The sequence below is a fragment of the Trachemys scripta genome, chromosome 1 (assembly GCF_013100865.1).
Source record: "Trachemys scripta elegans isolate TJP31775 chromosome 1, CAS_Tse_1.0, whole genome shotgun sequence".
Classification (NCBI taxonomy): Eukaryota; Metazoa; Chordata; order Testudines; family Emydidae; genus Trachemys; species Trachemys scripta.
In genome coordinates this window covers 110639292-110654346 of record NC_048298.1, presented here as the reverse complement: position 1 = coordinate 110654346, position 15055 = coordinate 110639292, and the positions used below count along the sequence as shown (strand labels likewise).

Below are 15055 nucleotides of genomic sequence, written 5' to 3'. Positions count from 1 at the left end.
AACCAAGAAATTCAGTTTCCAGGGCTGTCAATCAGGCATCTTTCAAAATTGGTAAATTCCTCTTTAAAACAACCCCAAAAGAGTATGTATTATTGACACTAAAATTTATGGTGTTGCTTACCTAAATTGCCATAGAGCTGGGCTCAAGACAACATTCAAATCAGGATCTGGATTTTGAACAAAGACATTTGGGGAAAAGTCAGATTCAAGATTCAGGCTTGTCCTGTTATAAAGGGAGAGGTGCTGTTTGTACAATTCCGATCCAGATCTGCGTTTGGATTTAAGCCTTCCATTGCCAAAGCTTGCAGGTGTTTGGATTGTATCTGTAGGTTCACGTCTATTCTACGAAACCTCTTCACTGTCTCCCCAGGGCTCAGCATTTCTATATAAGCCTACAGTCAAAAGACACTCCCCTCTGAAGTGAATGAAGTGAAATTTTAAAATTTCATGTGAGATATTTTTGTCCCCCCAGCTCTCGTCGTGCGCTTCCTGACCAAACGGTTCATCTGGGAGTATGACCCCACTCTAGGTAGGTTATATTTTATTTTAAATACTTACGGAATGCTGCAGGTGTTGGCTTTGTAGAAGCAATGGAAAGGCATGGTGTAAAGATTCCCAAACCTCATTCATCCCTTAAATATGATGTTAAAGCTTCTCTGAGGTAATTCCCTAGCTCAAATGAACTGCCAACTGATGTGGCACAATCAACAGGTATAAATACATTCAAACAAAGGCTGTATGTGGGGTTAAAACCTACCCCTATCGAAGTTAACCAGAGTTTTCCCATTGATTTCTGTGGGGCTAGAATTTGACCCATGGAAATAAAGATGTTAGTTTTCTGCTTCGGAGTAACTGCCCACTGTTTGTGGAAGGTAGAAGGGCTAGGGAAGAGTGCTCAAAGGGGCAAGGGAGGAATAACCCTGTGGACAGTCATTTCCTGTGTAAGCTGTGCAAATCATTTGGGACCATTGCAATGCATAGTACCCCTGCTGAAATGCTGGAGGTACCTAAACTCACTCAATGCCTACGTTTTTGCAGTAAGTCTATGTTTCTGCCTCTGAGAGCTCACACTGCTGCCTCCCTGTGGGTGTCCAGACACCCATCTCCCACCTAAGCCCCTCAGCGATTTACACACCGGGGAAGATAGATGTTCAGCTTGAAGGGCTCTATCCGGTAGGTGTGATCAGAGGCTGCCCACTGGATCAGGCTCTCATAGGCAATCTTACACAAAACAGTTGGGGCAGGGTAGGGAGAGGATGACCTCCCTCATCACTTCTTGTCCAGTGGTGAGTGTACTCACCTGGGAAGTGTGAGACCCCCAGTTCAAGTCCCCCTGCCTAAGAGGGAGAAGAGATTTGAACAGGGATCTGCCACTTCTCAAGTGCCCTAACCTTTATAGCATATAGGCATCTCTTTAGATACTACATAGCTGGGTTTACTATGGCTTTTTACAGAGAGAGGTTTGTTTGGTTTGGTTTTGTTCTGTTCTTCTGAAGAATCATATCAATCTGTTTCTCTGTTTAAAGCAACATAAACTGTGTCAGTGTGACATATTTACCCCACATTGAGGATAAGCATGTTTGTCAAGTGCCTTTTCAAATGTAGAACTAAAACAGATGCATACCACACGGCTACTAAGCAACAAGAGATTTTGCCAGAAACACTGAGGCTGCAAGCAACAACAACAACAAAAAAGTCATGTTTACAGCTGATTTTCTATATCAGATCCAATGGGATCCATTAACTCTCCCATGCCAGAAGTGGTTTCCCTTGGCAATTCCCATTTCTACCAGTACTTACATCAAAACTTCCAAGGCACAGGAAATTCACTCTATTTAGAGTGAATAAAACATCATAAAATTCCTTGTCCTCCTGTAATTCCTGAAAGGGATCATACATTTTAGATTAAAAGGAATGTATGGGATTCAGTACCACTTTAAGCTTCAAGATAAAAACTAGAGACTCCATGTTACCTCTGTGTGCAGTGTATTATTATATCTCCAGGACCTAAGTTATAATGTTCAGATGCCACACACATGAAGAGGGAGCATGAATGAGTAGCATGGCTTTGCTAAGGACCCTTGATGCATGGAACTTCCATTTAAAGTGAGGGTCTTGCAGCACTAGGGTTGCTACACAGGATATTATTTCTATACATGTGCCCTGTGTGACAGCTTGGGCAATTTCCTGGACAAACCATATTGAATTAAGCTAAATCTTATTGAATTAAGTTTATGTATCATTGTGGGCCAGGGATTGTGTGTAATTTCATAAGGGAGGGGGACCACAACCCACTAATAACAGTTGGGAGTGGTTTGGCAAATTCACTCAGGTTGTAACACCTCCAGAGAGCTGCTACCACCACCTGGAGAGAGGCTCACATATACTGGTTCATACTGGAGTTTACAGGCACAAACAAAGAGAGGAATTTTAATTAAATAGCCTGAGTTAAAATTTACGTGTGACCTTTTTTCTGAACCAACAAATGGACAGGACATTCTGTACCAGGGGATGAGGGGTGTAATCTTTCCTGGGAAGGGTTGGATGGATTTGGCTCAGTCTGTGTTATTGTTCTGAGAAAAGGAGTTATGAACTCGTAATCATGGGATAACCCCTTGGTGGGATTTGAAGGATGGTCACCAGCCAGAGTGAATCCTTAGAGTGAGGGGTTGATCTCTGGTAAGCTTATTAGTAGGTTCTTTTATTGTTTTAAATATATTTTCTCTTTAAGGCTTTTACCTTAAAAATAAATGTGCTTGCTTAGAAAGAGCTGTGTGGTAACAGCTTTTGCAATTACACTGTGGACTGTCTCTGAGAAGAAAAGTAATGCAGGCCTGCTTAGGAAACCAGACTTCACCGAGGAATTCTTATTGTAGGCCAGGAGCTGTCAGCCTTGAAATATCTCAGTCAAGAGGGAGAGAGACATGTGTCTCCATCCAAGAGTGGAGGCAGCTGGGATCCAGAAGCCTAGGGGGTGCCCTTGCTGGACCATAGAGGGGGAATAGAAGTGTAGCTGCCCTGAACTCTGACCCTGCACAACTGTATCATGCTTAATATTTTAATTTTCCATTCTCAACTTACTAGGAATGACAATATCAGCAGAGCTCATTACCCAGAGAGTATTAACTATCAGCCAACTCTTGGCTGCCCTACATCTTGATCATTATTGCTTAGTTAAGCACATTCCTCTATCATTTTCTCGGTAGGTGTTTGCTACCTTTTTTTTTTAAAGGTACCAAGCCATTGAGGCTAATTGCTAGAGCTCTTTGCGGATACAAAATTTGTATCCGCATCCAATCCTCAAACATGGTCTGTGGATATCGGCACATTTGCAGGGCTCTACTAATTCCTTACCTGCCTGGGTATATGAGGCATATCAATCTCTGCTTATAACAAATCAAAACATTGTGCTCTATATACACACCGAGGATACAGAAGGTGCATAGAAAAAAGAGAGATAGACCAAAGTTGCAAACTTCAAGAGCTAGATCCAGATCTACTGTTGCTCCAAAGTTTGGGGTGTCTGAATTGGGTGTTTCAACTAGATTTTCTCTAGTTAGGATACAAGTTGGTGGGAAGCGGAGATTTGAGCACCAGGAGGCTTTTACCATACATCTGTTTCTATAACAAGCTCACAATTTCCACTAAACAAGGACATGTGTTATGGTTTTAAAAAGTCTAAAGACACTTGGCACATCTAGGATACATTTTAACCAGCAGTCTAAAAGTGCTTCACAAACATTAATTATCAACAACACCCCGCTGTGGAACTGGAAATATTTGCTCTCCATTTTATTTTTGCTCTATTTACAGATTTAAAAATATCCATCACACCAAACATAACTGGGTGAAATACACCTCTGTGGAGAGGACCAGCCCAAGTCCTAAGTACCACTAAATCTGATGCTTTCTGGTTGCTAGGCAATGGCACCATGAGCATTTGTTTGCCACCTCGCTGGCCTAGCTTAGGTACAGCACTGTGGTTTACAACAGGCAGGCAGAAGTGTTCGCAAGGGCACAGCTGCAGGATGACCCTTTGGGGCAGCACTGCCACTGCCTGTTGCCATGACAGCAGAAGGACAAGCACATCATGCCTGCCAGACAATATCTTCTCAGGAGCAGAATTATTCACACGTATGCAGAAGCCCCGTGTCCCAGGCAAGCCCTGCAGGTGTGCACAGGCCTTGTGTTGGCCCTTTGTCATAGGGATCCATTTCACCCCAAAGGCCATATTATGACGTCTCAGTGATATTGGTGAGCAGTTGTTCAAATGAGTAGCCTCACTGAGTGAAACTCCATTTGAAGTCAATTTGAGTTTTGCCAGGATTTCACCCATTGGCTTTACAAGGATTATTTGTGTGAGTTTCTGTTCACCAGTGTTGATAAGTAGGGATCACAGTCTGAAATCTATGACTCTTCCTCAGAGTATGCTGTGACATGACAGCTGTGATAAAGGCCTAAATTGATGGGACCTGCAAATATTAGTAATGAAAGAAAAACAACATACAAGGAGATTAGGAGTATGAGAAAATAAAATAAGATTCACCCAGGGAAAGTGCATCCCAGGTGATGCAGGGGAATCCAAAACAAAAAGGGATGGCATAGGGTTGCCAATTTTGGTTGGATGGATTCCTGGAGGTTTCATCAGATGGCATAATGTTTAATTAAAGGTTAATCTTTAATTCCTGGAGACTCCAGGACAATCCTGGAGGGTTGGCAGCCCAAGGAGGGAGAAATTAGGGATATTACAGTGTCAAGCAAGACCTGCTGTGATAGTGGCAACAAACGAGTTTGCAATGTGACAGAATAACAAAGGCCGATGCAATTTTGGGCTGCATATTTACAGGATATATTTTGGTCCAGAACACCTATATGTGAAAAATCCATGCCCTGGGGAGACAAAGATTACCGACCTAACCCCCAGTTTAGATAGTGTTAGGTCGACAGACTAATTCTTCTGTTGACCTAGCTACCATCTCTGGGGGCAGTGGATTACCTATGCCGATAGGAGAACCTCTCCCGTCAACATAGGTAGTGTGTACATGGAAGCACTACAGACTAAGTATAGACATACACTAAGATTTTTAAAGTAATCTATATATTATATTTAAACTGATATCAGAGAGCTAATAATCTCAAACAATACTATCACTAATTCTAGTAGTCTGTTGTATCAAGAAAACTTAAATGGCAACATAATTAAAATGTAAGACATTCTTTACCAGCGTCCCCTGTCCTTCACATCCTCCATGAACATCTTTTTTTTTTCTTATCACAGTCAAATAATACAGTGAAGTTAGAGAAATGCTACAGACAATGGAGTTTGTATTATTTACAAGCAAAATATCACTGCATGTTTTTTTTAATATTACACTGGTAGATTCTTGCCCAAAATGCAGCCTTTGGATAAACACTTTACATTTCTACGCACTTTTCAGACATGGAACGTAAACAACTTTACAAACATTAATTCATTAAAACTTGACCACACTTCTTTGAGGTGGAGGATTTTACCGTGGGGGGAGGGACAGCTGCTGCACAGGGAATTTAGGGGAGGGGGGAGCTGATAGGGGGAGCTGATGGGGGGCTGCCGATCCACCCTGGTTCCAAGCCCCACCAGTTAGCTGCAACAGGCTGCTCTTCCTGCAAGCACCGGACAAAACAGGCGGCTGCCAAATGACATTAGAAGGTAGCATTTCACAACTTTAAATGAGCATGTTCCCTAATTGATCAGCAACTTAACATCGAAACAACGTTAACCGGGATGACTTTAAGTGAGGAGTTCCTGTAGCTATATTAAAACACATATTGTTTGCTTGCACCCAGTTTATCAAGCTCTCCAGATCACTCTGAATCAGTGACTTGTCCTCCTCATTATTTACCTCTCCCCCAATTAGGGTGTCATCTGCAAACTTTATCAATGATGATTTTATGTTTTCTTCTGGGCCAATGATACAAATTTTAAATAGCCAAAAAACAACCCCTGTGGACCCCATTAGAAACACATCCACTCGATGATGATTCCCCATTTACATTACATTTTTAGACCTGTTAGCCAGCTTTTAACCCATTTAATCTGTGCCATGTATATTTTATATGTTTAGCTTTTTAAATCAAAGTTTCATGTACCAAGTCAAATGCCTTACAGAAGTGTAAGTATATTACATCAACACTGTTACCTTTATCGACCAAACATGCAATTTTATCAAAAAAAGATATCAAGTTAGTTTGGCAAGATCTATTTTCCATAAACCCATATTGATTGGCATTATTTATATTACTCTCCTTTCATTCTTTATGGAGCAAGTCCTGTATCAGCTGCTCCATTATCTTTCCTGGGATCAAAGTCAGACTGACAGGCATATAATTAACTGGGTCATCCCGTTTACCATTTTTAAATATTGGCACAACATTAGCTTTCTTCCAGTCCCCTGGAACTTCCCCAATGTTCCAAAACTTATGGAAAATCAACATTAATGGTCTAAGTGAGTGCCTCAACCAGCTCTTTTAAAACTCTTAGATGCAAGTTATCCAGAATTGCTGATTTAAAAGTGTCTAACTTTAGTAGCTACTGGATGAGGAAGTGCCCCACATCAGCTGGGTACCTGAGGTGTTCTGACTGATTTAGTGCAGTGCATTCCAGTTTGGAAACTGTGAAAACCTTTAGAGAGAGCAGCATTTGCTTCCCAATAGACCAATACCCTCTCCTTACCCCAGTGCCAATTTGGGAGGAATCTAGCAGTGACTTTAGACTTTCCTAGTCCTTGAACTCAGGAATTATAAGCAATAGGATTCTGGTTGGCTCCTAAGCAAGGATTTAAGGGGAACAATCTTCTCCACTTTGGCTTGTGCTTAATGCTGTGCTGGAATGGGGCCTTATACTGGGCCAGCTGCAATCTGCTTTCTTGGTGTCATCTGTGAATTTTATTATTGATGCTACTCATTCCTTCTGGATCAACAATGTTAAATAGGATGGGATCCTACACCATTCCCTTTGGTACCATGGTAGGCACCTCTCCTAGACTTAATTTTCCCATTTTCAAAGAATAATTAACTTGACCTCATACAAATTTAAGATATCTTCTGTTGCCTCCCACTGTGCTCCTCTGCAGTGGGAATTTATATAAAATGTATTATGGAAATGAGCTCTGAAAACATTCCTGGTTTCTCTGAAGTATCCATAAGGAAGCAGATGGGCATGGCCTAGAACTTTTTAAATCCATGACACTGGGGCCTTTAAAAAGCATGGCAGACTCAAAAGTGAGAGGCCACAATGAAGAACAGCAGAGGAAGAAGCTTGGAACGATGTGGGAATCATTTATTTAATATGTTTTATGTTTTCTTTAATATGAATCAGTCTCAAGATGTAGCATTCTTGATGGCAGTGATAAAATACAGCCTGTTTTTATAGCAGCCTTTACATATATACAGTATCCCAAAAGAATGGCTCATTTAACTTGAAGCTTGTCGTGGACATAACTCGCTCTGAGGACTAGTGCCTCTGTTTGGATTGGGGTGGGGGAGAATTAGAAAGGAAAAGATAAAAATTTGAAAAATTCTGAGGCTGGTCAGTACTGACACCGCAAAATCATTTAACATAGCCTAGCGAATCTCGCGCTCTTTCTGATATCATTGCGTATCGTCCTGCCTGGCTTCTGCTCAGACAGTTGGCACAAAGGGGGTTGTAAAATTCAGCCTTAACTTCCATATTTTCTAGACCCACATTTCTGTTTTTTTGTGTAGCTTAATATTGCTGTGGGTGTTGTAAACTTTGCACTGAAAGACAAGCATATGGAACATAGAACATTATCTGTTGAAGCCTTAAGTTTTGTATTTCCTGACTTTTTTGGGTTAAAATTTTTAAGTGATTTAAGAACTTAAATCACATTTTCAAAAATTACTTAGGAGCCTCAGAGCCTAAATCACTAAGACCCAGGTTTTTAAAGCTCTTTAGGCATTGCAACAGTAAGAATCACAATGCTTAATTGATTTAGAAGCCTAAATCTCATTTTCAAAAGGGATTTAGGCACTTAGGAGTCTAAATTCTATTGACAGTCAATGGGATTTAAACTCCTTAGTGACAATACCTTTTGAAAATGAAATGTAGGCTCCTAAACCAGTTAGGCATTGTGACACTGAGCATAGCAATGCCGAAATAGTTTTAAATACCTGGGCTTAAGGGCCTGTCTATAAAAACACTGAATTCACAACAAGTTGGGGTGTAATCTACCACACAATAGCCTGCCATGCACTAAGCATCCATGTGGACCCTGTTGCCCCCCACTAAAATTCCCCAGTGTCCTTTAACCTACGCGCATTTCAACGTGGGGTAGATCAAAGCACACTAGGGAACTTCTAGCGTGCAGCAGCTAAGGTCCACACTGACAGTTGGTTCGCAGCAAGGTGAGGTGTAAATCTACCCCACACTAGCCTGCAGTGCCCTAAGTGTTTATATAGACAAGCTGTTAGGTGCTTTTAGAAATTTTACCCTTTGCGATTTTTAGCGTGTAACTTTAACATAGCGTGAATGGAAAGCCCCATGCATATTTATGGCTCTGCATATATGACAATAATAAGAAGAGGGGAAGGAATGCATTCAACATAAAAAAAATCCTGTTTTATAAGCACATAGGGCCGGATCCTCCACTGGTGTGAACAAACATTAGCTCCACTGACTCCAGTAAAATAAAAGCATGTCATAAGGGCAATAAGAGATGGAGTAGGCAATTATGAGTCACAGGCAAGGAAGAAAAATATTTTTAGATGAGGTTTGACAAAAGATGGGTGGAGGGGGAAGAGTCAGAGAGAGAGACACAGACAGACAGACAGACAAAGTCATGCTCTAGTTGGTAAGTGCTAAAGAGAAGATGTCCCTGGTCCTATAGTGGTAAGATTGAAAAGGGCTGAGAGGAAGCAAGTGAGTAGATGCAGAGAGCAGCGAAGAAAGTCAAAATTTACTCATGCAGCTGGAGCAAATCCATGGAAAACAATATGAGACAACACTAGGTTTGTGTGGAATGGAGGTAAATTAGGTGTGCCGTGATTCACGGTTCTCAAATCAGACCAGGACGAATTCTGCAGGCATATACACCATGCAATGCCAGTGACCTCTATGGAGTTTTACGGGGGTAACAGAGAAGATTTTGGCTCATTACTTTATGACATATAATTATGGCAAGCACTAGTCTCCTATGCATATTTCTTCATCCAAGGGAAAATGAAGTTTTTAAATGATGGTTTGAAAGTTCAGTGCAATTAAGCAAGCAGAAGTTTACATGCTTGCATCTCATTTCATCTTATCTGCATCTCATTGGTCTACAGACTGGTCTGAAAATTTCACAGAACAGGCTCTCTCGCTAGGTCTCCAGTGCTTCCAGGTTGCATGGGAGTGGAAGACACCATGAGCACAAACTTTCTCACGCTATTTCTATACATCACCTTCCAGTGAGGCTGTCTTTTTTTTGAACATTGAAACTAGAGATGGACATGAGCCAAAACTCTGGATGAGAAAGAATTTGGGCCCATCTGTACTCAAAACAGACCTGGCTACCATTCAAAGTTTGGGATAAAGTTGTGGGGGTGTTTATTTCATCCAAATTGGTTTGCCTATTCCTATGATAAACATGTTCCTAAAAGCATAAAGCAAAAATCTCCTTTCAGAGCTGTTAGACAACACTTTACCCCCATTTTCTGCTCCCCCCATATCCATGGAATTTGTACTGAGCAAGACATTGGAGTCAAGAGACCAGATCAGCTGGTGTAAGTTGGTGTAGTTCCATTAAAGACAATTTATGCCAACTGAGGATGTGGTCCAAGAGCTACAAAGTGAATCTCAGTGAAAAAAATTGAATTGAAATATGCTCTTCTGGAACAAATGTATTGACCAATTCAGTTTTATTCAGGACAAGAAAATGTGTTCATTCTTCAAGTAAATACAACCCAAATCTCCCTTGAATGTATTACAACCACAGCACAGAGATGCTATCAGATTTATCAAAACCTCAGGCTTTGTAGGACATTCAGAATGCAAATGCATTCTGTGGATCATATACTTCAATATTTTCTCTATATAATTGTAATAGTATTGTTTTTTCATAATGACTTTTAATCCATTGTTCAGAAAAATACAGTGATTCTCTAATACCCTTATTAACAAGATAGCACAAATAAGCCCAGGGAAAGCTTTCAATCTGTTTTTTTTTGCTTCTTCTTGTAAAGGACTTTCTGCATCTGGGAATTTAGAAGTTCATTAGTTAATGGGGACTGAATAATTGTGCCAATATACTGTAGGCTAAAAAAAATAAACTGACTAATGTTGCTTCAGAAATGCTTTTGGGGCCCCTTGGTATGATCTAAATATTTAAAGGATGAGCTTTAATTTTTCAAATGATGAATCTTGAAAGAGTTACGTGTGTATTATTGAAGAAAAGTGCTGCAGAATGAACTATTATACAAAATGAAACCATCAGAGTAATAAAAACAACAAGGAGTACTCGTGGCACCTTAGAGACTAACAAATTTATTTGGGCATAAGCTTTCATGGGCTAAAACCCACTTCATCAGATGCATGGAGTGGAAAATACAGTAGGCAGAATATACAGTTTAGCCCACAAAAGCTTATGTCCAAATAAATTTGTTAGTCTCTAAGGTACCACAAGTACTCCTCGTTGTTTTTGCTGATACAGACTAACACGGCTACCACTCTGAAACCCATCAGAGTAATGAGATCAACTGTAGGTCCAAAGCAATATGGTCAGCAACCCCTTTTCTTTAAATTACCAAAAATATTATATGACGTGTAAGACCCCAATAGCTAACAAGAACTTTCAAAGTTTATAATAAATTGGGGTCAAGTGGTAAGTTTTACAGCCCCATTTCAGAGTTTCTGATGTCGATTGGCTTACCACAGCTCTGACCACAGTAGCTGACTGGTTCCTTAGGGGCCAGCAAAATCCTACTTTGATTCAAGCTTTTATGGACAGAGAAACACAACTATAAAATTTTCCTTCCACCCAGTTGGTGGTAGCCATATAATTACAGTATGGAATTATTACCAGGTCATATTGTGCGTGGTACAGGCAGAAAATCCAGGGCTCAGGAAATTGCCCATAGTCACCTGAAAAGTCCGTATCATAACCATAATTAGAAGACCACTCTCTTCTGCTAGAGCCTCATCAACTAGATCATGCCAACTCCAGTCAAAGCACTTTAACATCTCTGTCGCAGTTTCTCTATATGTACCGTGCAGAGGAGTAATGATATTGAATTACTGTAAAGCAAGGTACTGTACTGTGTGAAGTACTACAGAAATGCAAAGTCAAGACCATTTAGTTTCAGAAAGGTAATACAACTCAAGATGCCATGCCTGGCAGCCCTGTGCTTTAATCCACTGGGCTTTTAGGAGGCTCCATGCCCTTAGTCGAAATTCATACTTGTCAATTTGAGACTAATAATGGCTATTTGCTTTTTCACAAACATCCAGATAGTGCTAAATATCATTAAAATTGCCCCAAATCCACAAACCTTACTCAAGCTCAAAACCAGATACATCTTTATCCAAAACAACTACCAACATTTCACACCTCTCTTACACATATCAATGCTACGCATCCAAGATAAAACTCACCCCTGGGCAGAAGGCCAGAACAAGGCATATGTCCTACTTAAATCCCACTTACGTCTTATTTTGAAGGCTAACCAGGTAACTGAACTTCTGAAGTGGAACCGAATGCCGAAGAGATGGAGATGACGCCTTCCTCTCTGCCACCTCTTCACTGATGGCCTACTTTTCTGTATTTGTTGTTCTTTTTCCTGTTCTCCCATCCCCAGTATTAGCCTGATATTACGCAGAAAACTGTGAAGTTAATTTTTGCACCAATTTTTGCCTATTTTGACAGTTTTGTAACAAACACCAGTAAGTTCTTGGGAAATTTTAAACAAAATAAAAACTGAAAACAAAGGGACTTGCCATTTGGCTTCCACCTGCCTAACTGATGGAGGGACTTGCCCATTTGTCCATATTGGTGACAGCTGCACCACTTAAAGCAATTTGAGTGATGAGGGCAAGTTACTTTTTTGGTGGGGGAGAGGGTGTTGGGTGGGGGAGAATAATGTGAGAGTTTAAACACATTATTCTGGAGAGGTGGCATCCCTCAGTAGGGAAGAGAGACATTCATAGAACATAAAACCTTTCAGAAGTTCTGGTTCAATAAAAAGTTTCCTTAAGCACATCCTCCCATTCCCATTGAAGAGATTTGCACCAAATAAAATGTAAATCTCCGACAATGAAAAGTGATCAGAATTGCTGGCTACAGTTTTACATCATGTGCATTTGACTTTTGATGTAGACCATCTGTGAGTTGGCAACAGTAATAAATCTGAATGTTAGCACGAATCATTTTCCAAGTTGTAGGTCAAATGCTATCACACTTAAGTGTCATCTACTCATTAAGATAAAACAAGCATCCTTGTATCATTAATTATTTGATTAGTTGCCTATTTCCAGAACTTTAGAGGCAGCAAATGCACCCTTATTTTCCTGTAACCTGGATAGTGTGTATGTTTAAGTCCCCATGGCAATTCTTATAAATCATACATATTGCTTTGAGTCTTTGCTAGAAAAGTGATGATTTCAGCATGTTTCAAAGAAACATTCTGAAAATAAATCCTGCTGTTCTGTAATTTTATCACAGTGTAAGGGCTATGCTTAGCGGGTAGCATGAGTCGATCCCTGGTCTGCAGCCACACCACTTTCAGCTCTGATCTGGTCAGATTTCAAGCTAAGCAGTGAAAGGCATGGTCAGTTTTTTAATTGGAGACCTCCAAATAAGTAGCATTGGTGTTTCAGGAGGTGGCACTCTTCCCTCAAAATCAGTAGAGAAAGTATCCTCACAGCATGGGGTAAAAAGGCTGTCTGTTGCTGGTGTTGCTGTGCTTTCAGTGAGGCACAAATCCAAGATCCTGACCACTTAAAAAGCGTCCATAGCAATGGACTCCAACCCCCATATGTAATACTAGCAAGTAAGATAATATCTATTGGAACAAGCAGAAATGTGAAGGCTACATCAAGTATTCTAGGAAGAGTTTATAAACAGGCTAAATACAGTTCTGAGAGATGTCCTGAGTGAACCCAGGGTTCTTCTTTTAATTACAAGATCTTACACCAAATTCATGTCTGCTGTAAATCCATCTTATCCCATGTGTGTGCATTTAGCTTTTTAATCTAGCGGTAACAATAATATGTACTGCAGAAACTATTTTAACTGAGAACTTTTTTTTAAATCAGTCTAATATATTGAAATATGGAAGCCTGCATCTGATTTCAGTATTTTTGGCTAGTTTGATATTATAGGAAAATCTTTTGAAAAGAACTTATGCTGATTGTTTGAAAGATATTTTAATATGATTTAGCCCTTTTTCCTCTTAAAAAAATAAACTGAAGGGAAAAAAAATCCATTAAAAAAAAAAAGAGTAAGTGTGCTAGCCTCAGTGCCACGTTCCAGTCTGAATAAACAAATTGGATCAAATTCAGCCCTGATGTAAATAGAGCCATAGTTTCATTTTTGAAAGTTATGGTGATTTTTTAAACATTCCATCACAGAAATGTCTTGGGTTACATGCTCCAGATATTGTTTATATTATTGTCCAATAGGAAGACCCAGGCCTGTGAATATTACTGGATAGGTGGTTAACTTTTTAAATTTTTCAGTCCCTTTGTGGTAATTGCAGAGGTCCCATGTACAAAGGCTGTGTCTATGGACAATCATAGTTCTAAGATGGGGTATAAAAGAAGGTTATGGGGTGGCACCTGGGGAGAGATGGGTAGATCTTAGCTGTGAGAAGAGGAGCTAGGATGTTCTATGTATGAAAAAGCTCCAATTCATGGACGCTGGGGCAGCTTTACAGAACACCAATACCGTACTTCAAGTTGCGTGATAGAACAGTAGCAAGGAACATATAGAAGATTCTGCTCTAACAATCTGCATTTAGATTTTAAACTCTTCTCAAATTGTTTTTATTATTTTTAAGAGTCTACCTATCGTCATCAGGCAACTATTGATGATGAAGTTGTTTCCATGGAGATACTAGACACAGCTGGTCAGGTAAGTGAGAACAGTCCAGAAGATTTCAGAGCATCCGAAGAAGTGGGCTGTAGTCCACGAAAGCTTATGCTCTAATAAATTTGTTAGTCTCTAAGGTGCCACAAGTACTCCTGTTCTTAGTCCAGAAGATCTGATTCTCATACACGAATAAACAGGAGAAAAGGGGTGAGAGTAAGGCAGCTGCACGACACTTCCGGTGACTAAAATCAAGTAGAGTCCATGCCACTCTGAGCAGCGGCTGCCAGACCCGGGTGCTGCACACAGATCGATGTTTAGAGTTTTGTAATGTTGGAAGAGCGGGTGGAGATAGTGTGTGACCATCTGGAGAACTCTTTATTTTACATGCCTTAACTGTAACAAAAGCTGCGTAAGGAACTTCAGCAGGTGCCCCAAGGTACTCCACTTCATCATCTGGAAGCAACTGTCTCTGTGCACAAGGAGCTTCCCACATAAATCTGCAAGATGAAGGCTCTGCATGAAATCAGTGCAGTGTAATCTATGGTAACAGTGACCTGCCTGGCCCAGATCACATTACCAGATTTCCCTAATGGGTTATCACTCTTGCCTGGTGCCATTATCCAGAAGAGATACAGACAGTCTAGCAGTATTCCTCTAAGTGACCTATGTGGACACCCAAGAGCACCCCATGAAGCTAACCCCTTAGAAAGGAATCACAATACCAGGATATAGGCAGGGCTGGTGCAAGGATGTTTCACGCCCTAGGCGAAACTTCCACCTTGTGCCCTCCCCGCTCCCCGAGCCCTGCGGGAGCTCCCTACCCCCCCCCCCCCCCCCCCCCCCCCCGCGCCGCCCCCCCCCCCCGCAGCAGCTCCCCACCCCCCCAGCCCAGGGAGCCATGCAGCAGCTCCCCACCCCAGCTCACCTCTGCTCTGCCCCCTCCCCAAGCCCTGCGGCAGCTCCCCACACCCCCCTCCGCCCTGAGGCACCCCCCC

The 15055-nt window shown here is 41.0% G+C and overlaps 1 protein-coding gene across 2 annotated transcripts in view; it reads left to right on the top strand.

Annotated features, from left to right (window-relative positions):
- Positions 1-15055, top strand: part of RERG (RAS like estrogen regulated growth inhibitor) — a 121443-nt gene that overhangs the window by 99951 nt on the left and 6437 nt on the right. For both annotated transcript variants that reach the window (XM_034781844.1, XM_034781836.1), the window contains exons 3-4: positions 473-529; positions 14029-14102. In XM_034781844.1, the coding sequence (XP_034637735.1) occupies positions 473-529; positions 14029-14102 (131 nt within the window). The remainder of the gene's footprint in view (positions 1-472; positions 530-14028; positions 14103-15055) is intronic.